The 26,114-nt window shown below is 33.5% G+C and overlaps 1 protein-coding gene across 1 annotated transcript in view; it reads left to right on the top strand.

Annotated features, from left to right (window-relative positions):
- The first annotated feature begins 7,206 nt into the window (after positions 1-7,206).
- Positions 7,207-26,114, top strand: part of LOC109108335 — a 50,498-nt gene continuing 31,590 nt past the window's right edge. The window contains exons 1-11 of the mRNA XM_042736099.1: positions 7,207-7,361; positions 17,821-17,950; positions 18,153-18,240; positions 18,345-18,460; positions 21,347-21,420; positions 21,498-21,590; positions 21,675-21,756; positions 22,953-23,035; positions 23,111-23,169; positions 24,050-24,304; positions 24,401-24,480. Of these exons, the coding sequence (XP_042592033.1) occupies positions 17,856-17,950; positions 18,153-18,240; positions 18,345-18,460; positions 21,347-21,420; positions 21,498-21,590; positions 21,675-21,756; positions 22,953-23,035; positions 23,111-23,169; positions 24,050-24,304; positions 24,401-24,480 (1,025 nt within the window). The 5' untranslated portion in view covers positions 7,207-7,361; positions 17,821-17,855. The remainder of the gene's footprint in view (positions 7,362-17,820; positions 17,951-18,152; positions 18,241-18,344; positions 18,461-21,346; positions 21,421-21,497; positions 21,591-21,674; positions 21,757-22,952; positions 23,036-23,110; positions 23,170-24,049; positions 24,305-24,400; positions 24,481-26,114) is intronic.

Raw genomic sequence — 26,114 nt, forward strand, 5'->3', positions numbered from 1 at the left:
TCTCGGGGGTTTTTTTAACTATACCGTAAAATTGAACAGTAGTTTGCGATAATAATTTGTTCCGCAAAGCTATCATCATTCACAGTATTCAACTATATTTACGAAGAACAGTGCCCTACTGTAGGAAAATTCCTGTATTTTTACAGCAAATTACATTGCATTCATTGTGAGCAGTTGCATTCTCCCAGCTAATAAATTTAGGTTATAAAAATGTTGAAATGTTTCTAAAACATTAAAATGACGTTGTTGTTTGTTTGTTTGTTTGTTTGTTTGTTTGTTTGTTTGTTTGTTTGTTTTTCTGTGATTATAACCTTATTTAAAGGTTACAAGAATGTTTCCTCAGCATTCTACTAACTTTATTTTCACCCAAAATGTAATTTTATTTGAACGTTTATTTTTAATATTCTCAAAATTTTAAATATCTTGTTTTCTTGTGGTGATTAGAACCATTTAAAGGTTAAAAAAAATGTTTCTCAAGTACAAATAACATCATTAGGATGTTTTGAGAATAAGGACGTTTTCTCTCAGCATTATGAGAACAAATATCAAATGCTGATAATGTTCCAGAAACATTTTTATGATTTTATTAATAAACTTTAAGAACGTATTGTCCTATTATGTATATGTTACTTATAAAAAAACATTGCTCTACTTTTTTAGCTTTAGTCAGTTCAGGTCAAGTCAATTATAAAGTACTTTTCACAATCATGATTTTAATCTTTATATTAATATCTTCATGCCTTATAGTTGCATTTAGCATATTAGAGCTGGGTGATAATATAGTTTACATTATATAAATAATCACACAGCCATATGCTGTATATATATATATATATATATATATGTATATATTTATATATATATATCTTTGTGTGGGTGTCATTTTCTTTGGTGAAGAGTTCACATTGAGGAAGTTTCTAATGAGTAAAGGATAATAATTGTGTTTTCTTTACAGTAAATGATGATTACTTTGGTATTTTGAAATTCAGATATTTTTAAGTGCCACTTAAGTGTCTGTTGTTTGGGGACCTCTGAATGTTCAGTTCATGAATACATTCATGCTCTCGCTTGTGGCCTTCACCGTTGTGCGTACAGTATGGAATGTGAACAGCAACAATCCCGCTGTGCAGAGCCTGATGGGACGGCTGTTTTTACTGTCCAGTGCAATTATTACTGGACATTCAGTCATCCAAACATACCAGATCTCACATTCAGACCATTCACTGATTCACTGAACGTTCTGCTAAAACATTTCAGGAAAAACGTTCCATGGTTGATGCATAAATAATGTTTTTTCACTAATGCTTTGAGAACATTATTAAAGACCAGATCGAATTGACCATCAAACTTTGAAGTAGAAAGACTGAAATAGTATTTTCTTGTAAAACACACTCCAATAATCTTTGTTTTATTTGCAACTTTTTTTGCAGCATGTTCGTGACCAGTGTTGGGTTCATGTTTCTGAAGCTGCTTCGTCTGTGCTCTTGAAGACTCTAACGAGCTTCACATGCCAGCGTCTTCACACAGACAGTTAATGAGGTTCTGTTAATGACAGGCGAGGAGCATCCGTCTGTGACCATCAGACCAAAACACCCCTCAGAAGACACCATCAAACGCCCTAAACATGTTACATAAGCCGTTATGTAATGACTATAAAGACATCAGTGGAGCAGAAGAATCTGACCATTACAAGAGACAAAATGAAACGCTTTCATATGCTCCATAAATACGGGAATATCTGATTCATGAACTTCATTACACCGGTTCCTTTTGCTGGGAATTAAAAACAATCTAATTATCTGATTAAAATTGGAATGTATTTGCAACTCAAAAACACATCAGGGGCCAGTTGCATAAACATAGTCACCATGTTAAGACTGTGATTTTAGTTTTACTTTTCAGATTCAAATTAGATCAGTCTAACTTTTAAGACTGGTCTAAGCAGTTTATGCAACCAGGTCTCATGATGCATGGAAATGTGCACAAACACACCGCGTCTCACCTGAGTGAGAGATATTTCACAAATGGATGGGACGTTCAACACACACGTCATTTCTGGGAAAAGAAAAGTCTAAATTTTCACAGCCGTCCACATGATGAACATTATTTCATTAGCCGTTTATGTATTCATTTTTTATTAGTTTGATAAGTGGGTTATATTTATAATATTGTACATCAAAATATTTTAGATACCTTTATAGTTTTTATTAATATTTTAAATTTGTTTTTATTTTTACATTTTCTTTTTTTTTTTGTTAATGTTTTAGTAATTTTGTTATGTTTTTAAATTTTATTTTTTAAAATATGTCTATATATTTTATTAATTTTATTTTCAGTTTTAGTTTTGCCTTATAGATTTTTTTTTAATTTTTTTATATTTTTTTTATATTTTATTTATTTTTTATTTTTTAAGTTTATTTTGATTAAATGGTTTTTTTATGGTTTTAGTTTTAGTTAACTAGATGCTATCAGGGACTCTGAAAAAAGGTGTAGGATTTACTTTCTGCTTTAACAAATTTAATCAATAATTACCAAAAAAAAAAAAAAAAAAAAAAAAAAAACAGCAAGAGACACAATGAATTAACTATGACATTTTCAAGTAGTATCTTGTAAAACATACTCCAATAATCTTTGTTTTCATTTTTACAACTTCAAAAAAATCATTTTGTTAGTGGATTTAGCACAGATTTGTTAATAAATGATATTCTCAATATAGCTGCATGTTTCTGCAGGTGAAGGGGACGTGGTCCATCTGTGTGTTTTGCTCCAGGATCTGTGATTATCTTCATGTTGTGCTACAGAACATCCATGTTTTGCATCCATCTGTGTCAACACCCACCCATGAGCAGGACAGGGCAGATGTTTCTACACACTTGTTATCCTGCTCCAGTGTCCTAATAAAACAAGAAGCAGGAAAATACGTGCAGCTGCAAACATGACAGCTGGAGCATCACCTCTGCATTGCAGATACAGCACTTAATCCATCCGTGGATCTTAATGAATTGTGCTTAATCAAGTGATTACTATTAGTTAAAACTTTGACCCTATGATGCTGGAGTGTGTTTTTGGAAGAGAACTGAAGTGCACAGAACTGATATGGCTGTGATGAGTCATATTTTAACACATTTTCATAGAAGATTTTTGGGCAGAGAATGTGGGAATGAGATCAAAACAAACCAAAGGCAAGTTCAAGCATGAACACCGAGACTCAACATGTCTGGACGACGAGTGCAAACCACCAGACCAACACAAAACCACATTTACACTAATATATCCACTTATACCAGTGTTTCTTCTGGACATCCATGTGAAGATGAATATATCATTAAATCACTCCACTGTCAACTTATGTTAACTAAAATCAATGACTTGCACCATCTAATGAATGTTTTCTTAACATTCCAATTAAGTTATAAAAATGTTATTTCTGAATGTTACACTCTCAGAAAAAAGGTACAAAAGCTGTCACTGGGGCGGTACCTTTTCAAAAGGCACAGCTTTGTACCCAAACAGTCCATATTGGTACCTTAAAGATACATATAAGTACCTAAAAGGTACAAAAGTGTACCTTTTGAAAAGGTACCGCCCCAGTGACAGCTTTTGTACCTTTTTTTCTGAGAGTGTACATTCAAAACATCCAGTTTTAAAAATGTTTATTCTTGGTTATATGAATATTAAGGGAGCCTTCCGTTTTATTATTTTACAAACATTATGGGAATGATACTTTTGAATGTTCTCTAAACCATCTTATACGAACGTCCAACTAAAATGTTTCAGAAAAACATTCCATAAACAATTTTTAAAGAACATTATTAAAGACTAGATAACTTTGAAGGAGCGTTCTTAACATTAGTGGAGGGATGTTTGTTCAAGTCTATTATAACAATAAAAAGCTTTTCAATCAACAGCGCTGAAATGTTTTACTCAAATCCGTCTGCTTTCACTCTGACATACTGTATGTATTATCTAAAGGGTAAATCATTAGTCTGCTGTTTGTTTTAGTAAATAATGTCAGGACTCCAGTTGAAGGTTGATCTCATTATATAAGGGAGCCACTACAAAATGGCCCACAAAGCTTAGACCTCATTTTCTGTAAGAACTTGAGAAGAATGTGCAGCCTGTGCGTTGAGACGGTCTGGCGAGCGCATACCTGTGCGGTGAGATCATCACCTTCACATTCGCACTTGTACACTCACATAAAGCCTGTCAGTGGCATGATTGATGGCTCTTTAAAGTAAGAGCAGCGGCGTAAGAACAGAATGTACCAGAACTTCAAACTAGCTCAGAGAGAGTTCATTTACAGCTGAGAGCGATGATGATAAACAAAAAATGATATCTTCTGTGGCATCGCTGCGAAAACCTTTATTTTTAGACTGTAGGTGCTGCTGGTACAAAAAAAGGCATTATGTTGCCTTCTAAGATACCTTATAAGGGAGCACTGCAATTATCCACATTTAAGACAATCCACAAAATAAGAAAGTTTTGCTAACATTCCCATCAAGCTATTTCTAAATGTTCTCTGAATGTTCAAAACATGCAGTTTTTAAAATGTTTTGAAAAATGTTTAACAGAATATTCCATAATTTTGCAAACATAGTTTTTAATGTTCTCTAAACATTCTGAATCACGTAGTAACATTTAAAAAACATTAAATGAACATCCAACTGAATTGTTCCAGGGAAAAACGAAGTGTAAATAATGATTTTGTGCTAACGTTTTGAGAAAATGATTAAAAACATAACTTCAAACAAACATTCTATTAATGCTACTGGAGGAACGTTTGTTCATAACCTTCAGAGAACCTTACCAGAAAATTCTGTTAACTGGAATAAAGCAATGTCATGGAAAAGTTCATCCAAGAAGCAGGTAAAATGTTGATTTTAATCAGTTCAGTCTAATTAAAATGCTGTATTTCTCCCAATGTTTGAGTGTGCTGTGCATTTTTTCTGTTTAATAGAGTATTGCAGTATTACCTGAACAACATACTGAATTCAGTTTCTCAAGTACACTTACATGTAGAGCACTATTTGTACGACACAATGCTGCTTTGATGAGGTTCGAGCTCAGTTAAGAATCTCCAATTCTTTCCTTCTTTGTCTTTGATGAAAATGCATCCCAGGGAACTTTCTCAAAACGCTTTCTCAAAGTTCTCAACTAATTTTTTTTCCAATAATATTAATAGAACTTTATCTGGTCTTTAAAACATTAGCACAGAAACATGGAATGTTTTTTTTAAATGTTACCAGTTTCAGAACGTTCAGAGAACATTCAAATGTAACATTCCAATAATGTTTCCAAATTGATAAAATGGAATGTTCTCCTACATTTGTTTTTCATGATTTGTTTATATATATTTTTGTATATATATTTTTTTTTATAGATTCATAAAACGTGTAAATGGATATTTTGGACACTTCGCAGAACATTAATTTCAGAGAACTTAATGAGAACGTTAACAAAATGTTCTTAGAACACATTTTGGTGATTTGGCATCATACCTTAGATCCGGGATTATCAAAGTTTAGCTCTAACCCTAATCAAACACACCTGAGCATGCTAATCAGTGTCTTCAGGGTCATAGGAAAATCACAGGTAGGTGAGTTTGATCAGGGTTGGAGCTAAACTCTGCAGCGCATTGGCCCTCAGGGCAAGATTTGAGGAACCCTGCCTTAGATGGTCGACACTCAATCTGATCTATAACAGACATGCCAGTCTGCTGTCAGTGCTTGACGCTGAACAAAGATCTATTTCTGCTATGTGGGTCACTCGCTAATGTAACGTCCATCCAAAAATACCTGCAGCCGCTTCCTGACCTTCCGCTCATCTACGGAAACACACGTCTGTGTTCTGCTGCGTGTTGAATAGCATACTGTACTACTATTTTCTATATTTATTATATTCATTCTTGATGTTCATTTGCCAGAATGTGCAGTATGCAGAGAGAGCACACTGCGTTGAATACTGTATCCCACTCAGTCTCACCCTGCATTTCCAAATAACACCCGGAGAAATCTGTTCATTAGCATGATTTGAATTCTGCAACATTCTGTCTCATTTCGGGTGCAGAAGCTTTGCACGGACTTCAGTCTGGAGGTGTGTGCTTGATTTCGCTCAAGGACACGCACATGTATTCACATGAGTGAAGCTGGCAGAGAGATCAGTTCACTCACAGAAATGCAAAGTCATCTGAATCCACTTGGCAGTGTGTAAATGTCCTTCTGTTAACAGACTAAACTGTTAACTGTTATCACTGCTCAACAATTAAAAAGAGATCGCAAAAACCTTGTGATTTATGACACACTGATGAGACTCAAGATTGATAAATTGGATTAGTTAGTTCTGGCCTGATGCTGATTTACAGCTGGCTGACCAGATGTTGCACTTCTGATCAGAGATGTCTTCAGTTTCCTGAAAAATACCAATAGTGCAACTTTAAACTAAATAAATAACAGCACAAGATAACTACAAATGCAGTAATCAAACAATTTCTTATTGGCATGATAGTTTTGCATAGCCTACAATATTGCTAAAGCATCTAAAAATAAAACAGAAACAGTAATGCCAGTATACCGTAAAAATGATTTTCCAAAGCTGTAAATAAAAAGAATATTGGAGTACGTTTTTCTACTTCAAGATTTCATTTGTAACTTAATGTGTTAATTTCTTTGTAATTATTTGTGAAATTTACTAGCAATTTCTGAGCGAAAATTGTTTCTACAATTTATTTTTCCAGAGACTGCAATAAAATTGATAAAAAAAAGACAGTATTATAGTTAGTCTTTATATAAAATAAAATAAAATAAAATAATAAAAAGGCAATGTAAAATAATAATAATAATAATAATAATAATAATAAATACATCAAAGTAAAGTAAAAAAAAGTGGTGTCAAATAAAATAAAGTAAAGCAATTTAAGATAATCACAATAAAGAAAATTAATAAAATAAAATATAACCATGGTTAACAAAAGCTGTAATAAAACAAAAACACGCCAAACACTCTTTAAAAGTGAGGCTGAGCAAAATATAAGATAATACAAATAAAATAAAATAAAATCACGATTCACAAAAGCCTTGACATGCAGAACACAAACTGCCCAAACACTCTTGAGGACCAACATGATCTCTCTCTCTCTCACACACACACACTTGCGCAGCCCCTCTTGATGACCTTCCCTGATAGAGACCCCCGACCATCACCGTGTGTGTGTTGTTGGTGTAATTTGACGCTCGTGGAGGGTTTGCCATCATCACATGGTGGAAATTTCCACGCGCTCCTCCCACAAACGGGTCTGATCTCGAGGAGCGCCGCCAGTTTCTCTTCATCCTGCGAGGTTTACGCTGACTCCTTGAAGGATCCAGGTGCGTTCATACACACAGACACTCATTTAATACCACACTGAAAGTGAAACATTAATGTTGCTCCTTTGCAGCATCACGGTTTGGCGCTGGCGCGAGACAGAAACTATCCATCAGAAGCATCACTGAATGCAAAAGGAAACCAATTGCTATTATTAGGCTGTTTCATAGAACGAACACTTTAAAGAATAGATTAATGCTTATAAACATTGAAATTGTTTCAAGTCTCTTAAAACGACAAAAGTAACGTTTGTCTGTATTATTATTATTATTATTTTCTTTTCTTTTTTTTGCGCAAATCACAATCTGAAGCTTTTTCACGCACGCGCGTGCAAACGTTAAAGCAACATGTTTGAAACATTATAGTGCGCATTTGAACGATATAATCCAAAAACTGTGATTTCAGCGTGCATTTGTAATATTTTGGTGAACAGTATTGTGTTGGTTTCACGCACACAAAGCGTTTGTGTTTGGCGCGCGCCGGAGCTCGTTGCATCAGTCAATCAACTCAACCTGCAGCTTTAAAGGCTTTAAACACACACAATCTGCAGAGTTACTCTCATATCAAGTGTTTTTATAGTTCTACGCCTGGAAGAAATGCGTGTTTGTGATGCACATCTTTGTTTGTGGTGAAATGGCATTAGGAAACGGCATCCAAAAAGAACTTTATAAAAGGAACAAGTGAGCTTTACAATTGTTTGCAGAGGAAAATATTGTTCCTGTTTCATTTGCATTTACATGTATGCATTTAGCAGACACTCTTATCCTTTATGCATTCAGCAGACCCATTTAGCGACTTACAAACAGGAACAAAATCCACCTATTCTGTATTGTTATACTGATGAGCATGTATGAGTAGTTTTAGGAAGTCCACTTTCTTGCTTGCAAAGCTACATTTAAACACTAAAGTGGCAAAGTAGCAGTGCATAAGAATGAGAATGAGTAACTCCATGTGCTGCAGTTGTATTGAGGTTTATCCAGAACATTCTGCCCACCAATGCTGAACACACACACACACACATAACACAGGATGCACCTTTAATAATCCATGACTGCTACAAGTAATTATTGGCATTGCATGCTTGCATTTAACTCTTATTAATTTAGAGTCTGAGCTATAAGGGTCTTCCGTTATAGATTAGTAGGTTCAAGAAAACATTTATTTATGTGCATCGAAACATTTTTTAACAGAACTGAACATCATAAACTGGTTATGACTGACAGAGATGTATTTGTTTGTTGACATAAAGTTTTTCTTTTTTTTGGACGTTCTTTATGGCATCAACAGTTTATGATCAAATTCACTATCCAAACACATCACGGCGCCTCAGCCGTCTATCATATTCATGAACTTTCTGTGCGTTCACTCCGGATTGTTTGTGGCCCAGCATAGTAAAACTGGTCAAAGTAAACGTTCCCATGTCCACTTACACAATTTAAAAAGCGACTCTGCAATGTCATGAATCTGAACTAACCTGTGTGCCCAGTTTCAGCTAGAGATGAATGATAGCCGTCAATCATTTGAGTCAGATAGTGTAGTCACTAAAATTCACTTAAAGTAACATGTACACTTTGGTGTATAAGTTACATTTTCCCAGCTTAACAAAATATGTTCTAAGAACATTTTGCTAATGTTCCCATTGAGTTATGAAAACTTAAAATTCTCTGAGCATTCAAAATATCCAGTTATTTAAATGTTTAAAAAAAAAAATCTTGAATATATGAATGTTAAGGGAACATTCCATTGTATCATTGTGCAAACATTATGGGAACGTTACTTTTGAACGTTCTCTGAACATTCTAAAACAAAATGGTAACATTTAAAAAGTGTTAGACGGACGTCCAACTAAAACATTTCAGGAACAAAAAAGTTCCATGAATGATGTATAAATAATGTTTTTATGCTGACATTTTGAAAACATTATTAAAGACCAGATAACTTTTGAGCGAATGTTCTATGAGTGTAACTGAAAGAGCATTTGTTCATAACTTTGCAGAACTTTCTGAGAACATTCCCTATTAGCTGCGTTATATTACAGTCAGAAATTTAGCCGAAATAAATATAAAGTGAAACTGAAGCTAGCTGCGTGTGTGTAATGCACGATGCAAATAAACTTGGGCTCACAAACTTTCAGTCATTCTGCATGAATCTTAACGTTTTGCTTGCTTGACGTAAATTGCATTATAAAAGTCGCTTTGGAATATATGTTGCATCACATTTCATTTGATAAAAAAGCAAGCTTTATTCCAGAAAATACAGTAATTTTTCTCACAATAACTGTGTATATCACCACGTCGTTATTTTTGATTGCAATTCAAAAATTAAATGGTATAAATTCATGGGTTCAGTGTTTTTTCAAATAATGAAAGCGCTTCAGAAAAAGAACTGATTCTTGGACCCAACTGTAATTTTGGTGCAAACTCAAAGACCGAAAATAACCTCTGAGAACAAACACGGATGAAGCCACAATGTTCCTGTCATTCCGAGCCAGACGCCCAGAATTTCCAGTATCGCCTTAATGGCCTTAGTCAGCAGATTCAAATTGGACATGATGTTCATGCTGATTATGATCATAATTATCAGGTGGTGTCTTTATGAAACTAGACTTTTTTGAAGAACATGAGTGCCATGGAAAATCTCGGTGCTGCAATGCTACAGTGTTCTGGACGGTTGCCAAAACTTTGATATATGGTTACTTAGTAGTTTTTAGCGCAACACTTGTGTTTTCTGGGTGGTTTTTGACTGCCTCACTTGAAAATAGTCCATCCTCACGTCTCTAGATATGACTCTGTCGTCATTCATCCTCATCTTACATTATTTTCAACGCGAGCAGCTCAGGACAGCCATTATGTGTTCTGCTACATCACTGATGTCACAAGCAATGAGCAAATCAATAGACTGATAAGATGTTGGACAGAGAGATGAAACCAAGGACATGGCAACCAGAAAATAAACATCTGAAACTCTTTGGCAGGCTTTTGTATTTGCAATCCATTTTTTAAGTCAGTCAAGCAGTTTTTGTAGAGGTCAAGCACCAAAGCTATGTAGCAACATATTTTCTTATTTGTTTTCTATCATTTCTGCTGGCAGTAAATCTGCAGAAGCCCAAAGATTTTATGATAAAAAGTTGTGAAATTTGGCACCTCAGGTGCTGTTATGCCAAATTTTGGGGTTTTATCTCAAACCGTCTAGCGTCACCATCAGCTCAATGTTGCACTAACGTTTCTATTTACAATGCCTGAACCATGTGATCCACGAACATAATGCCATTTTACCTGATTTTAAATTTATTGATAACAATGTTTTCAATTTTAAGCATCAAGATTTTTAATCATTTGTAGTTTTCAGATGTTTCCTAGTGCGTCCATTGGATTGTCACAGAAAGTGGCAAATCAGTAAAGTTGCTCACAGATTTTTGATATTCCAAACGTTAACATGTAATGCATCAACAAATTTGTTTTTGCAACATTTGCATTGAAAGTACACTAAATATGCACTGAGGGCAGTTTGAGAACAGCTCTACCTATATTTACTCTTTAATTTTTACTAAATCTAATTCATTCTACATTTTTATTGAATAAAATAAGTATTTATTAAGCAAGTCTATGTTGAAAATGCAAGTATGAGAGTCTGGTTTCGGAGCAAAGGTAAAGCAGCGTTGTGGGTCAGATGGTGGAGGTTCCTGGTGTCTGTCTCTCTGCTGCTTGATATATTTTCTGTAATGTAATCTAGAGCCGTACGAAGGGTCAGGCTGGATAATCTTAGAGCTGAAGGAGAACTTGAGTCCTGTTACGAGCGCTCAGAGAAATAATAGCACTGAGAGCGTGCAGGTTGACAGTTAAATCTCACAAATGTAAATCATTGTTTGTTCCTTGGGACGGTCTGTCCAGTGTTGGAGTTGCTGTTTTTAGGCGGGAGTGTGGAATGTTGCTTCCCAGTGTGGCATCTCTGTCATCCTTCCTCTTGTTTCCATGGCAACCACTCCCACACAGACGACTGCGCAGACGGCGATCTCCTGCCTGTACATGCTGCTCCAAGATACCATGAACTAGAAGCCACAAGAGTTTGGGCCTTTTCCCAACGTGGTTCCTGGAAGCACACCAGCAGTACACATTTTGGACATCTTTCCTATCTGAGCCGACTATTTCAGGTCTTGGAGTCTTTACTAATGAGCTGATGAGTTGAATTAGATGTGTTTGATGGGCGCTTTTCATGTTTCCAGTGTGGTCAGAAGCAGAAGTCATCATAAACTGCGGGTAGCAGTTTGGTAAACTTTATAAACATTCCAATTTGCTAAACATAGCAGTTTGCAATTAAAACAAAAAACACCAATAGTGCAACAATAGATTGCATTAGTCAGAAGAGAGAAAATTTTTAAATTTGTAGACATTTTCACATTTCAAAATTACAAACGCTCACAATGCAGCTTTAACTAGTTTTCTGAAACTGAATGCCAAGGTCCAAAGTATAGTGTTATATAAATCTACATTAATTTTTAAATGGAAATATAAAAAGCTTTGAATGTTAAATCTAGCAAAGGTCCATTATGAAGATTTTGAAGAGTGTACTGTAGAAAAAGGGTTGGCAGCACTGGTTTAGAGTACATTTTTGTTGTTGTTGGCTCTCATTCTTATAAGAAATAGTGTCTAAATAACAAATAATTATGGGTTAATTTTTAAGGCACTGGTCGAGTGTTTATTTCAGACTCTGTCTGAAGTGTTGGTTTGTTTGAGGGGGGATTGGATTTATTTTGAGGTTGAAGGAACTAGATTTTGTAAAGTCTGTAAAGTTAGAATTGTTTAGCTGTATTTTTAGCAAATTAGTTATTTCATCTATTATACATTACTCTGTGAGTGTGAGGTGTTGTGTTTCTGTGGAGTGTTGTGTGTTTGACCCTTGAGCCGGAGCTGCTGATTGGCTCGTGGTGTTGAGTGTCTCCGTATAAGGAAAGGCATCTGGCCACAGGAAGGCACTTTCTCCTTGAGATTGGAGCACCTGCATCAAGACAGTAAGATTGGCTTTTTACTCTGACTAGCACTTTACAGTCAATCACATGTGATGACATTCAGACGCAGTCATGATGTAGGAGTTAAAAAGCCCAATGTCCATAATTTGTCTTATTTTTTGTGTAGCAATGGATCACCTTGAATGGCTGGATTGCTTTGACTGGGATTATATGTTTGGGATTGGGATGATGTGGCACGCTGGTTGAAGGCTGCTGGTTAGATCTTCCCAAACCAGTGTTGCTCCAGGGTGGTTTAGCCAGTAATAAGTTCACCACTTTGGATAAAAGCAGCTGTTAAATGGCAAGTTACAGTATTAAATCTATAAAACTCAGTATTTCAGTTGGCACTGATGGATTTTTCAATGACCAATATTGATATTTAGAGATTTGGAGTACTGATATCTGAGGTAATGATAACTTCATAATACAAGAAATCAACTGAGCACATTTTACACAGTATTTACTTAAATATTTACCAATAATTGGGAATGCAGAACCATTGGTGGCCAGTATTTCAATTGGCACTAATGGATTTTTTTAGACATCTGGAGTGCTGCAATTGGATATTATGGTAATGCTGAACACATATTTTACACAATTATTACCATATTATTACCACAGATATTTGAGAATGTAGCACACTAGTATATCGGTGGTCATTATTTATATAACATACAAAAACATTATCTGAACACATATTTTACACAATGTTTACTATTGACTATTTACCAAAATGTATGAATAATTGGGAACGTGTGCTACTAGTGTATTGATGGTCAGTATTTCATTTGGCGCTGATGGATTTTTCAAGTGCTGGTATTAGATATAATACTGATCTACAACTACATAATACAGAAAGATTAGCTGATTATGTATTTTGTGCAATATTTAAGTGAATATTTACCAAAATTCACCAGTAATTTCATTTGTTGGTAAATTTCAACTAGCACTAGTAGGATTTCTGATCTGAGTTGAATGAAGTTTCTGTTCGTCTCTGGGGTTTGGATCAGTGACCCCGGAGTGTGTGTCCGTATGTGTGTTTGCACACACCTCAGTAGCGTATGCAGATTGGCGGCTGCTGGTTGGCGTCCCGGAGTGAGTCTTCAATATGTGCGTCCGTGAGGCCGAGCGACCCCAGATTCTTGCCCCAGTGCAAACAGAAGTTGATGCAACACGTTGCCTTATCTCGAACTCATTTCTGGAAGCCCGTGTGCCCTTCAGTGAAGCAGGTGGAGGGGAGAGGGGGCGGAGCTTCGCTCTGAGTGGTTGACAATAGGAGCATTCTGATTGGATGACGTGGGCCCTCCCAACACTCTTTAAAGCTTCCACTCACCTCCAGGGCTAAAAACGAAGCTCATCTTTGATCTGTGAGCACATCTAGTGTCCTTCGTGTTACCGGCTTTCATTGTGAGTAACCAAACCACCATTAATACATTATAAGTGGGTTAAAGCTAGAGGAGACCTGTGGGTTTTGTGTTTGGTTGATGAGTGTTGGTGCACTAGTTTGTGTGTGTTTGTGTGTGGTCTGCGTCCAGCCGGCAGATTGAAGAATGCTGGTTCAAGCACAAACACAGACATTCCCTTTGAAGAGCGAGTGTTTCTTGTCGTAAAAAAACACTAAGGTCAGCTCCAGCTGCTTGGAGACATTCATGACGACAGCACAACTAACTTAGACCGGTTTAAGGCCAGTCCACACTGGTTTTACTCGAACTGCATGTTAAGAGTTTGATTTCGATGGTTTATTTGATCGTTTCTCCAAAATGCAAGAGATTACAGGAGAAATGTCTGAGATGCTGAGGTTCTCCATTTGATGTCTTGGCTGTCAAGGACAAACGATTGAGGCATTTCATCTACTGTTTTTCTAATTCTGCTTTCGGTCATAAATCCAAATGAGTTTTGTTTGTGTTGAGAGCTGCTGCATAAGTGTGATTTGAGACTGACAGATCTCGGCGTTTCTCAGTGTGTACTAGAGTTAAAGGTGTGGTCATATTTCATTACCAGTGTCCGTTTGGCTCTGTTTATCTCCTCTTTGCTGGTAAAGCTGGTTTTACAAGGCTAGAGTTTGTTCTTAGACTTGACTCTTTCAGCTGAAGTTACATGTTTAAATGCTTAGTTCGGAGTAATGAACCAGAATCTTCTGTCATGCTACACTGCACTCTCAGAAAAAAAGGTACAAAAGCTGTTACTGAAGTGTAAACTTTTAAAGGATACTAATTTGTACAATATAGGTACTAATATGTACTCTTTAGGTGATAACACGTATCTTAAAGATACTAAAATGCACCCTTTAGGGGTAAAAAAAAAAAAAGGTCCAAAATGACTCTTTAAAAGGTTTTGCCCCAGTGACAGCTTTTGTACCTTTTTTTTCTGAGAGTGTATGAGTCATGGAAACGTTATTTACATTTATTCATATAGGATAAGATCTAAAGGTACTTACAGTTGAGGAATGTGTAATATATATTAACGAAAAGTTTTGTTTTTGCTGTAAATGTTAAAAATGTAAACATTTATGTGGCATTGCCTATTTTTGATAACCCAGTTATTGAAATACTTGGTACAAATAAATGGTGCACTGGAAAAATTGGAATAAAACAATTGCTAGTAAATTTAAAAAACAATTGCAAAGAAAGGGCAAATACGTTAAATTAAAACTTGAAACATACTCTAACTCATCCATTGCTGTAAAATCGTTGTATATTAATGCATTGAGTTGCAGTGTTGCTTGTCAATCATAAACAGACCAATTAATGTATTACTTGGCAGAAGTGTTTATTCTGATTTGTATTATTATTGAATTAAACATTGGTGTGTTTTAACGTATTGCTGCTGTTTTCTAGAAGTCTGATTGTCCAGCCGTAGCATGAATGCACACAGTAAAAACTGTTTACCTTATGTTCTCGTGTGTGAATCCAGTAAATGCACCACATCTGCGTTCATTCTCAGTCCTGTGGAATATTTCCATGAGTCTATAGTTCAGCGATTTCTCTGGCCACGTTCATGAATCCTATCAATGAGGGCTTTGTGTCAGTGAAGAGGAGCATTGTGGGTAATGGGGTGTAAGAATTGTTTGGCGGTGTTTCGTTTTATTAACTGGCTCATCGGAGTCTTATGTAATGTTCTCCGTCCTGCTGGCCGCTCAGGAAATGGTTTTCAGGACGGTTTGTGCCTTGCATGGGCTGGAAATAGCAGACCTGAGGCCAGTGAGCGCTGTGCGCTCGTAACAGGTGTGTGCCGGCTCGCGGCTAAACGCGGCTGATTCCAGAGCTCATGCGTCATGGAGCGGATCAGACACAGATACATGAGTCCTCAACCCAAACACTGAACAAACACAGCCTTTATGTGGAGCTGGAGCAAAACACTGAGTCCTGCAGCAACACTCGGCAGGAAATAAATGCTGAATCCAGCAATAGTGACGTGTGTGTGATTGTAATGACAACATAGCACTGGTACTATCACTGTCTACTAATTAAAGATCTGGGGCTGCATTAACGAAAATCTAAAAAAAAAGCAATAAATTAAGAAATCCTGTAGATTACCCACAGACTTTATAAAAACATTACCCTAATAATCATAATAAGCACGCACACTATTTTAGTCGCTATTTTGACTGCCGCTCAGCTTCACGTTTTTAATGCCGGTTGTTTTTGAACAGTTGCTTTAAAAATAGCCCGTCTCAAACTGCAGCGATATGTTTCATTAATTTCTGTGCTGTGTTCTGAGTGAATGCTTCTACAGCAAATGCGTCCTGCGTGTTCAGATGCACTGAATACTCTCAAAGATTATGCCGTATTCATAAACTAAAATTAAAAGCGTTTAATTAAAGCTCCTTATAATCTGACTCGTTTTAGAGTTGCTACTGAGTTTTGAAGTCCGCAAAAAGCAGCGTCACACATACTCTAATCATCATGAACGATCGTGTTTACATTAACGGTCATCGATCACTTCAGAAAACTCGTGCACATCTCTAGTCCTACTATGTATTATATGTAGCTGTTGTTGTAATGCTTAAATATAACAATTAATTTGAAATAACCCATAAATTAATTAAATAATTCATACTGTTTGGGATTTAAGACCAGTCTGGGGCCGTCCTAAATTTAAGAAGTTATTTACGATGATTTTTAAGAAGATTCTTTTCAAGAATTTGAATTCTTCTTAGGTTTTGTCTTAAGAACAATCTTAAGAAAAAAGATAAGAATATTCTTAAGATGGATTTTTGGGAATACAAAAAATATTTGTAACTTTTTTCTAAAGTTAAAAAATAAGAAAAGGGCAGTTAAGAAGACATTTCTTCTTAAGAATGTTTTGTGAATCCGGCCCCTGAGCTGCTAACTAAAGACTTTTATTTTAATTTTAGTTAAATGTTGTTTTTGCTTTTTATATGTCTATATGAATTTCATTTTTTTTTTTTTTTTATTTTGTTTATTTTATTGTAATTTTTTTTTATAATGTGAGTGTGAAGTGTTGTTTTGTTGGCTAGTTGATGTATATTATTTTATATTTTTATATTTTGTAAAGAAGTATCTTATACATAAAAAGTTATGTTATTATGTCTCTGAAATTATTCAAACAATTGTTTCTATGATTTTAGCTAATAAAGGTTGTAAATATATATAAAAAAAAAGATGAAAACTTAAAAAGTTCCAAACTAAAATAATTGGATTAACTGAATCTAAAACTAACAATCATGGATAGAAAACTGAAATAGTGAATAAAATGTGGACTAATACATTTATAGAAAATAAAATATAAAATAAAAAAATTAAAAATATAGAAAATAAAATATTATATTATACAGATAATATAATATTAAATATAATATTATATAGAATAAATTAATATATAATTTTAAAAAATAATAATAATTATTAACCTTGGCTGATCATAGATCATTTTTTCTCTCTCTCTATTAATGTGCGCTGTAGACGGAGGGTGACATCGATCTGTGTTCGTTGTCCATGGGTGAAAGATCATGTTGCTGGTGGTCCTTGAAACCTGTGGGCAAAGAACCAGCAAAATGTCAATATTGTAGCACTGACTTGTCTGTCAGACAGATGTCTTTGCCCAGATTTTATTGTCATTAGACAACGACAAGGATGGACCCAGAATTGCATTGCTTGTTGAATGTGGAATCAGCCAATATGGCAATACATTTAAATACAACCAACCTTGAAACTGATGAAAGAAACAGCAGCCCGGGCCAGATTTGTTTTGTGTTGAGGTTATATCGACTGATTTATTACAACATATTCATGTCAATACATCTGATGTTGATATATTGACTTGTTTTAGGTCAACGTAGGAATAGTTAACCTGCCAGAATTTGGATGCATTAACTCGTTCTTTATGATTAAAAACGTCATGAAGACACTGTGAATGATGTACTGATCTTATATTTGAGCTGCTTCTTGCTGTCGATTCCAGCTCTAACCAAATTTCTCTGGTGCTTCTTCCAGTTCTTTTCCCAAAGACGAAATCCTCTGCTGTGAACATGGACCGTCTGGAGCTGAAGAAAGTGAGCATGGAGGCGGACGATGAAAGCAGCGTGGACGATCGCTTCACGCCCATCGACTCAGAGAAGGCCAGGTCAGAGTCACCGTTGTGTGTGTTTCACCCTGACGCTGTTTGATGTCCACTTGCAGAACATTGTGACACACAGTTTGGTGGGAAATGTGGACATATGCTGACATATTCATGCTTCGATTCGTCATGTGACCGCAAACACACAGAGCCTGTGAAATGTCTTAACAAGGTGTCTGAATTCACGTGTGCGTGCTGTCGATTACAGCCAGTTCCTGGATGAGGACGACGCAGAGAGTCAGAAGTTTCTCACCAATGGCATCATGAAGAAGAAGAAATATGATGAAGAAGAATATGTAAGATTCTTGTTCTGATACTCATTTGCATATTCATACTCTCTCTCTCTCTCTCTCTCTCTCTCTCTGTTGACTAACCCTCTCTCTCTCTCTCTGTCTCTTAGCACCCGGGTCACGCGTCGTTTGGGATGTCCGTCTTTAATCTCAGTAACGCCATCATGGGCAGTGGAATTCTGGGATTGTCTTTCGCCATGGCCAACACTGGCATCATACTGTTTGTGTGAGTATTTGTATAAAGTATAAAGTGGGAGGAGCATGCTATAGAACTTATCAGCTTGGCTCATGAATATTAATGAGGTGCCAGAACTTTCAGCCAATCCTAATCCTGGTTGATGAAATGCATATGTTGGAAAGTAGGTACTAGTCATATTAATATTGTCATTGCTTCTTTCTTAACTAAATATTAAGTGTGACTAATTAAATTAGGCTCTTTTATTATTTGTGTACAAATTTAATGCAATCACTCTAACTGAGATCCTCATTGGTTTTTTTTGCCAGATTTTATTTTATTTTTATTTTTTTGGGGGGGATAAAATATATTTTTTAAATAAATAAATAAATAAAAATACATATAATAATTATATATATATATATATATATATATATATATATATATATATATATATATATATATATATATATATATATATATATATAATGATTTAAAAGCGTTTTAATAAACTTGCTATGGCCAACCAATATTATTTATTTAGTATTTATTTATACTGCATTTCAAAAGTTTTAATTTAAAGCAATAAAAAAAAATTATACATATGATAAATAAACTATTAATCGCATCCAAAATAAAAGTTTGTGTTTACATAATATATATGTGCGTACTGCATTTATGTATATGTAAATACACAAGCGTATAGATTATGAAATATATGTAATATATATTTATTTAATTATATATATATATATATATATATATATATATATACAAAAATATTTATTAAAATATATACATGTACTGGATGTGTTGTGTGTGTGTGTGTGTGTGTGTGTGTATATATACTATATATATATATATATATATTATATATATATATATATAAATTAAAAATGTATTTATTTTTACTGTCAGGGCATAGCAAAAAAAAAAAAAACAGAGAGAGAGATGTTTAAATTTTACATTTTTAAATTACCCAAAACTGAAATGAAAATGAATAAAAACTATATAGACATATTTATAAAAAAATTAAAAATAAATAAAAGTAAATGACTAAAATTAAAATCTATTTATGTATTGTTTCAAAAGTTGAAATGTCTGCTGTGGTGCTTCCAGAGCGGTTCTTATCAGAGAATGCACTCTGTCGGGACGGCAGGACTTCTCCTGTCTGTGACACGCTACACCGCGCATATCGCAAAGAAACTATGTAGCTATATTTAGCTAGCGGCTGTGGTCTGCTGTTCAGTGAAGGGTTAAAGAGTGCATGTGTGTGTGTGAGTGTGTGTGACTGACAGCAGTCAGCTGCGTATGGCCAGCAGGAGGCAGCGCTGGACGCACACCTGCAGCTGAGAGGGAATCAGACGTGATTTATGGGCTGTAAACCAGCCAGCTGTAGCTGGTTCTGGATATTGACCACTTTATATGTCGTTCAGATGGTCTCTTCCTGTCAAAGGTGGCGGTTCTTGGCTAAAATGAGCTGAATTGTGGACTTGATTTGCTGGTAATTAAAACTCTTAGGCAAAGTTTCGACCCTCCTCTGTAGGTCTGATCTTGTATCGCCTGGTTAGTAACATCCTCCGACATTAGCTGAGGTTTATTTTCGAAGCGCTTTCTAAATGCAGGCCGCTCATGTATGTGTCTGTGCATTGACACGCAAATGCTGAAGATCCCCTCTAAACAGATTTCGGAAATAAAAACCATCAGCGGTCAAATATCATTAAAAGCTGACTCATCTATGAAGTAAAAACAGGGACAGCATATTTTGTATGTTTTTTAATTGTCGTGTGTTGTGTTCTGTATACCACTATTAAAATGAATAATTATGATCTTTGCGGTTCAAAATGGTTTTAATACAAATCACCAAAATGGAAAATAGTGACCGTTGCAAATAAAACGGTATTTTATGAAAACAAAATTATGACTGTACAAAACTGTTAAAAAATAAATAAATATGAGAACGTATGATAAATAGCAAATATTTTACAGTTTATAAAAACATTTAAAAAGTCCAGTTTAATTAAACATTATTTAAAGGTTACAAAAAAACGTTTATTTTTAATATTGTAAAATGTTAAAAAGTCCTGTTTTCTTGTTGTGATTAGAATGTTATTTAAATGTTACAAGAACGTTTCTTCCAACGTTCATCTAACTTTATTTTTACACAAAATGTAACATTATTTAAGCATTTATATGTAATATTCTACAAACATTATAATGTCCAGTTTTCATGCGAGTGTAATGTTATTTAAAAGTTACAAAAACGTTTCTTACAACATTCTACTTCTTATTTAAATGTTTATTTGTAATATTGTAAAACGTTATAGTGTCCAGTTTTCTTGTTGTTATTAGAATGTTATTTAATGGTTACAAAAAAAGTTTATTTTTAATATTGTAAAATGTTAAAAAGTCCTGTTTTCTTGTTGCGATTAGAATGTTATTTAAATGTTACAAGAACGTTTCTTCCAACGTTCTACTAACTTTATTTTTACACAAAATGTAACATTATTGAAACCTTTATATGTAATATTCTACAAACGTTATAATGTCCAGTTTTCATGCGATTGTAACGTTATTTAAAAGTTACAAAAACATTTCTTACAACATTCTACTTCTTATTTAAATGTTTATTTTTAATATTTTAAAACGTTATAGTGTCCAGTTTTCTTGTCGTTATTAGAACGTTATTTAAGGGTTACAAAACCGTTTCTTAGAATGTTCATCGAATACAAATCACATCAAAAGAATGTTCCGAGAATGTTGATCCCGGAACGTTTCCTCTCAACGTTACAAGAACATTCCATAAACATTACTTTAAGACTGTTTCATCCTAACATTTAGATAACGTTTAAAAACGTTCCCTGTTAACTTTGTATTTGAACACATGATGTTTTATATTTTAGTCAATGGATTTCTGCCTTTTCTTTGTTTTTCCAGCATTCTCCTGCTTGGAGTCGCTATCCTGTCGCTTTACTCCGTTCATCTGTTACTAGTGACGGCCAAAGAAGGAGGTGAGTTTAAGGAGAGATGACAAACACACATTAATATACCAAGCATGCATTCGATGCTATAACGCCTCTGACTCCAGGCTCGCTGATCTACGAGAAGCTCGGAGAAAAAGCGTTTGGATGGCCGGGAAAAATGGCAGCCTTTGGATCGATAACTCTGCAGAATATAGGAGGTAAAGATGTTATCTTTAAAATAGCTTGAATCTTTAGTTTTTAGCGCGAGTGATGTGATATTAATGTGTTTGGTTTGTCTTCAGCCATGTCCAGCTACCTGTTCATAGTCAAATACGAGCTGCCGGAGGTGATTCGAGCTTTTCTCAGGCTGGAGGAGAGCTCTGGGTAAGTCTCAGTGATGTTTATTAAGTGTTTGTGTCTGTATAGCAGTAGATGAAAGCATAATGACTCATTTATGATGCAAATTTGCTGCAATATGAGTTTGTGGAGAGAAATATGGATCGATGCATCAATCAAAAGCGTACAAAATCAATATTTTCATTATTTGTATATTATTTAACAAAAACTAAAATGTGTTTTTTTTTTTTTGTTTTTTTGTGGATGTGCCAACTGGGATACATGATTTGCAATTTTCAATTAAATGTTCATGTATTTGTGAGTTTACATTGCAAAATGACGTTCTTCCTCAGTATTTTGATATTTTTTACCATTACAAATATCTAAACATCCTTAAATCAAGCTGCATTTAGTATTGATTTCTGAAAAGTGTATCAAAATGTGTTATTTTTAAAGATTCAGATTAGTTATTAACAATAAGATTTTTTGTGTTAATGAAATTAATATGTGCATTTTATATTTACTTTAAATAGATTAAAATATTTGTAATTTTTAAATGTATTGTTATTTTTACTTTAGAATATTTTTTAAATAATTACTAAATATATTACAACTTGTTTTGTGAAAAGTGTATCATAATAAAGTGAATTTTTGCTCAAAACAAGAACAGATATCTGCCAGTGGGCTCAGAAAAATAAACCTTATTCAAAGGGAAAACAAGATTATTTTTCTTGTTAATGAAATGTGTAAATTTATATCTATTTTAAATGGATTAAAAATTAATCGTAATTAATAGTAATTTTAAAATGTATTATGTTTTAGAACAAATGTATAAAAAATATGTTTAAGAAATGAAGTCTTGTTTTTTGAAAAATGTATCAAAATTAAGAAAGTTTATGCTAAAAACAATCATCTGCCAATGGGGTCTTAAAGGAAAAGGAAGTATATTTTTCTGACCTCATTGGCAGATATTTTGTCTTTTTATTTTTATTTTTAAAGGAAAACACACTTAATTTTGATGCATTTCCAAGAAAACGACTAATAGCATGTAATTTTGTCTTCTTGTAGAGCTGTCTGCTGAAATTGAAGTCATTTTATAATTGTTTTCTTGTTTATTTCTGTGCAGCTACTTTGAAACAGTCTGTATTGTATATTTGAATTCAGTCGTAATCACACCGCAGCTTGTTTCGAGGTATTGTGGGATTGGATGGGATCATGATGAAATGCCCTTCTCCTCTGTGCAGTGAGTGGTATCTGAACGGGAATTATTTGGTGGTGTTTGTGTCTATCGGCATCATTCTCCCGCTGTCTCTGCTGAAGAACCTCGGTAAGACTTTGTCTGAAGCGTCAGGGAAGGAAGGTTGAGTTTGTGAAGTGTGTCTAACTGGTTCTCGTCTCTCAGGGTATCTCGGGTACACCAGCGGCTTCTCTCTCTCATGCATGGTGTTCTTCGTGGGAGTGGTACGTTTACTGACGCTGTTTTCTTATCGGCTCTCATGCCACTGTGTGTTATATGATGTTACAACATTCATGTGTCAGTAAGAGTAGTTCAGTAAAAATTTAAATGATTTACTCACCCTAACGCTGTTCCAAACCAGTGTTCAGTTAGTGTCATTGAGATACCATTATAGTTTTTATTAATAGTTTTTTTTTTAAAAATGTCTATGTAGTTTTTATTTTTATTATAGTTCTAGTTATTTTAATACATAAAGTTGAACTCAATTAATTAAAAAAAAAAGATTTTTTTTTTAAAATATATTTTATTTGATATTTATTTTAAGCAAATTAAAATGTAATGCTTTTAGTTTTAGTTAACCATAATAATCCTGTTCAGAGCCTTTAACAATTAATTTTAGTTAACATTTTAAAAATCCATTAATAATAATTTTCAGTAATCTTTTTTTTCTAAAATAAGTCTATATATTTTTATAAATTTTTATTCTAGTTTTAGTTTAGTACATTTACTAAATTACTATTTTTATTATTATTATTATTATTTATTTCACTTCAAGTAACTGTTTTTTATGGTTTTAGCTTCATTAAATAACCCTCATAATAATTCAAAACCTGATTTACTTTCCTTCTCTGGACCACAAAAAAGTCACAATTTAAGCAGATTTTTCACGTTTTCATGTTTTCCAGAAATATCCAAAAAACATCTATTATTATGCTTCAGGAGATGTAGAAAGTTGTATGGACTACTGTATTTGTTTTTTCGCTCTTTATTTGGCGTTTTTTATGCTTGAAATGACACGAGGCTGATGTAAACGATGACAGGACTTTCTCTTTGGGTTGAAATATTTCTTATGCATGGTTTCATGACACTCTCTTGATTTCTCAGCTGATCTATAAGAAGACGATCCTGCCCTGTCCTCTGCCGTTCTTCTACGAGCACGAGTCAAACATGAGCATGAACGGCTCGGACGCTCTGGGTCTGTACACGCTGCAGAACGCCTCGGCACTGGCCTCTGTATCAGCAGTGAACGGACCTCACCTGGATCCTCACACGCCGGTCCACAGCGCCGTCCAGATCACGCCTCACCCCGAGGACGTCGAGGACATGTGCACACCCAAATACTTTGTGTTCAACTCACAGGTGACGATGCAGACGATATTAGACAAATATGTCATTGATCCTGTCAGACGAGAAGACTGTGCTGTAAACTGTGCGTTTGTTGTATTTGTCTTTCAGACTGCGTACACCGTCCCCATCCTCGCCTTTGCTTTCGTGTGTCATCCTGAAGTTCTGCCCATCTACAGTGAACTCAAAGAGTGAGAAAAACTTTGTACATGTGCAAAAAAAAATCTGTTCTGTCCAATAAATTAAAGACTTAAAAGATTATAACTGAAAAACATAATGCACCAATATAGAAAATTGCCCAAAAACAGGTAATTATTTAAATAGTGTATTTTTAAATAGCATCAGTTTCAGTAAAAAAAAAAAATGAAATTTAGAACATTGGCTTGTATTGTTATATTATATTATATTATTATTATATTATATTATATTATATTATATTATATTATATTATATTATATTATATTATATTATATTATATTATATTATATAAATAGTTTTAAGTAGTTGTTTTTTATTATTATTATTATTTTTTTTTTATTGTTGTGATATGATTAATCGCATCCAAAATAAAAGTTTTTTGTTGACATACTATATGTATGTTACTGTGTATATTTATTATGTATATATAAATACATACACATACAGGAAATATTTTGAAAATATTTACATGTATATACATTTATATATTTTATTCTTATATGTTTATATTATATATAATATATTTAATATATAAACATAACATATTTTTTCCTTAAATGTATACATGCATGTGTTTGTAATTATATATACATAATAAATATACACAGCATACACGCATATATTATGTAAACAAAAATTTTTTATTTTGGATGTGATTAATCGTGATTAATCATTTGACAGCACTACTTTATTATTATTATTATTATTATTTTTTTTTTTTTAAATAGCATCAGGTCCTGTAACAAAAACCCTGAGATTTAGAAATTTGGATTTATTATATTACTATATTATATTTTATTATATTATATTATTTAAATAGTTTTAAGTAGTTGTTTTTTAAAAAATATAATTACTTTATTATTATTATTATTATTTTTAAATAGCATCAGGTCCAGTAACAAAAACACTGAGATTTAGAAATTTGGCTTTATTATATTATATTATATTATATTATATTATATTATATTATCAGTTATATTATATTATCATTATATTTATATTATCATTATATTATATTAATAGTTTTATGTGAAGTTTTATTATTATTACTATTATTATTATTATTATTATTATTAGTATTATGTTTTATATACATGCAACTAGGTCCAGTAAAACAAAAAAAACACTGAGATTTAGAAATTTGGCTTAATTATATTATATTATATTATATTATATTATATTATATTATATTATATTATATTATATTATATTATATTATATTATATTATATTAATTAAATCGTTTTATGTAGTTTTATTATTATTATTATTATTATTATTATTATTAATTTTTTTTTTTTTTACAAAAAACACTGAGATTTTAAAATTTGGTGTTATTGTTATGTTACTGTTATGTCTCTGTAACTTTATGTTATGTTATGTTATGTTATGTTATGTTTCAAATAGAATCCGGTTCCACAAAATGTTTATATCTCACACATTGACAATTTTATTTATTTATTTATTTATTTATTTATTTATTTTTAAATGGCATCAGGTCCAGTAACAAAAACAATTGGATACTAAGATATTTTAATATTGTTTTGTATTATGTTATATTACATATCAAATTAAATCTGACACCATCACAGTATTTTTCAATAGTCTGAAGTTAACAGTTAAAAACG

This window comes from Cyprinus carpio, chromosome A4, assembly GCF_018340385.1.
Source record: "Cyprinus carpio isolate SPL01 chromosome A4, ASM1834038v1, whole genome shotgun sequence".
In the NCBI taxonomy this organism is placed as follows: domain Eukaryota; kingdom Metazoa; phylum Chordata; class Actinopteri; order Cypriniformes; family Cyprinidae; genus Cyprinus; species Cyprinus carpio.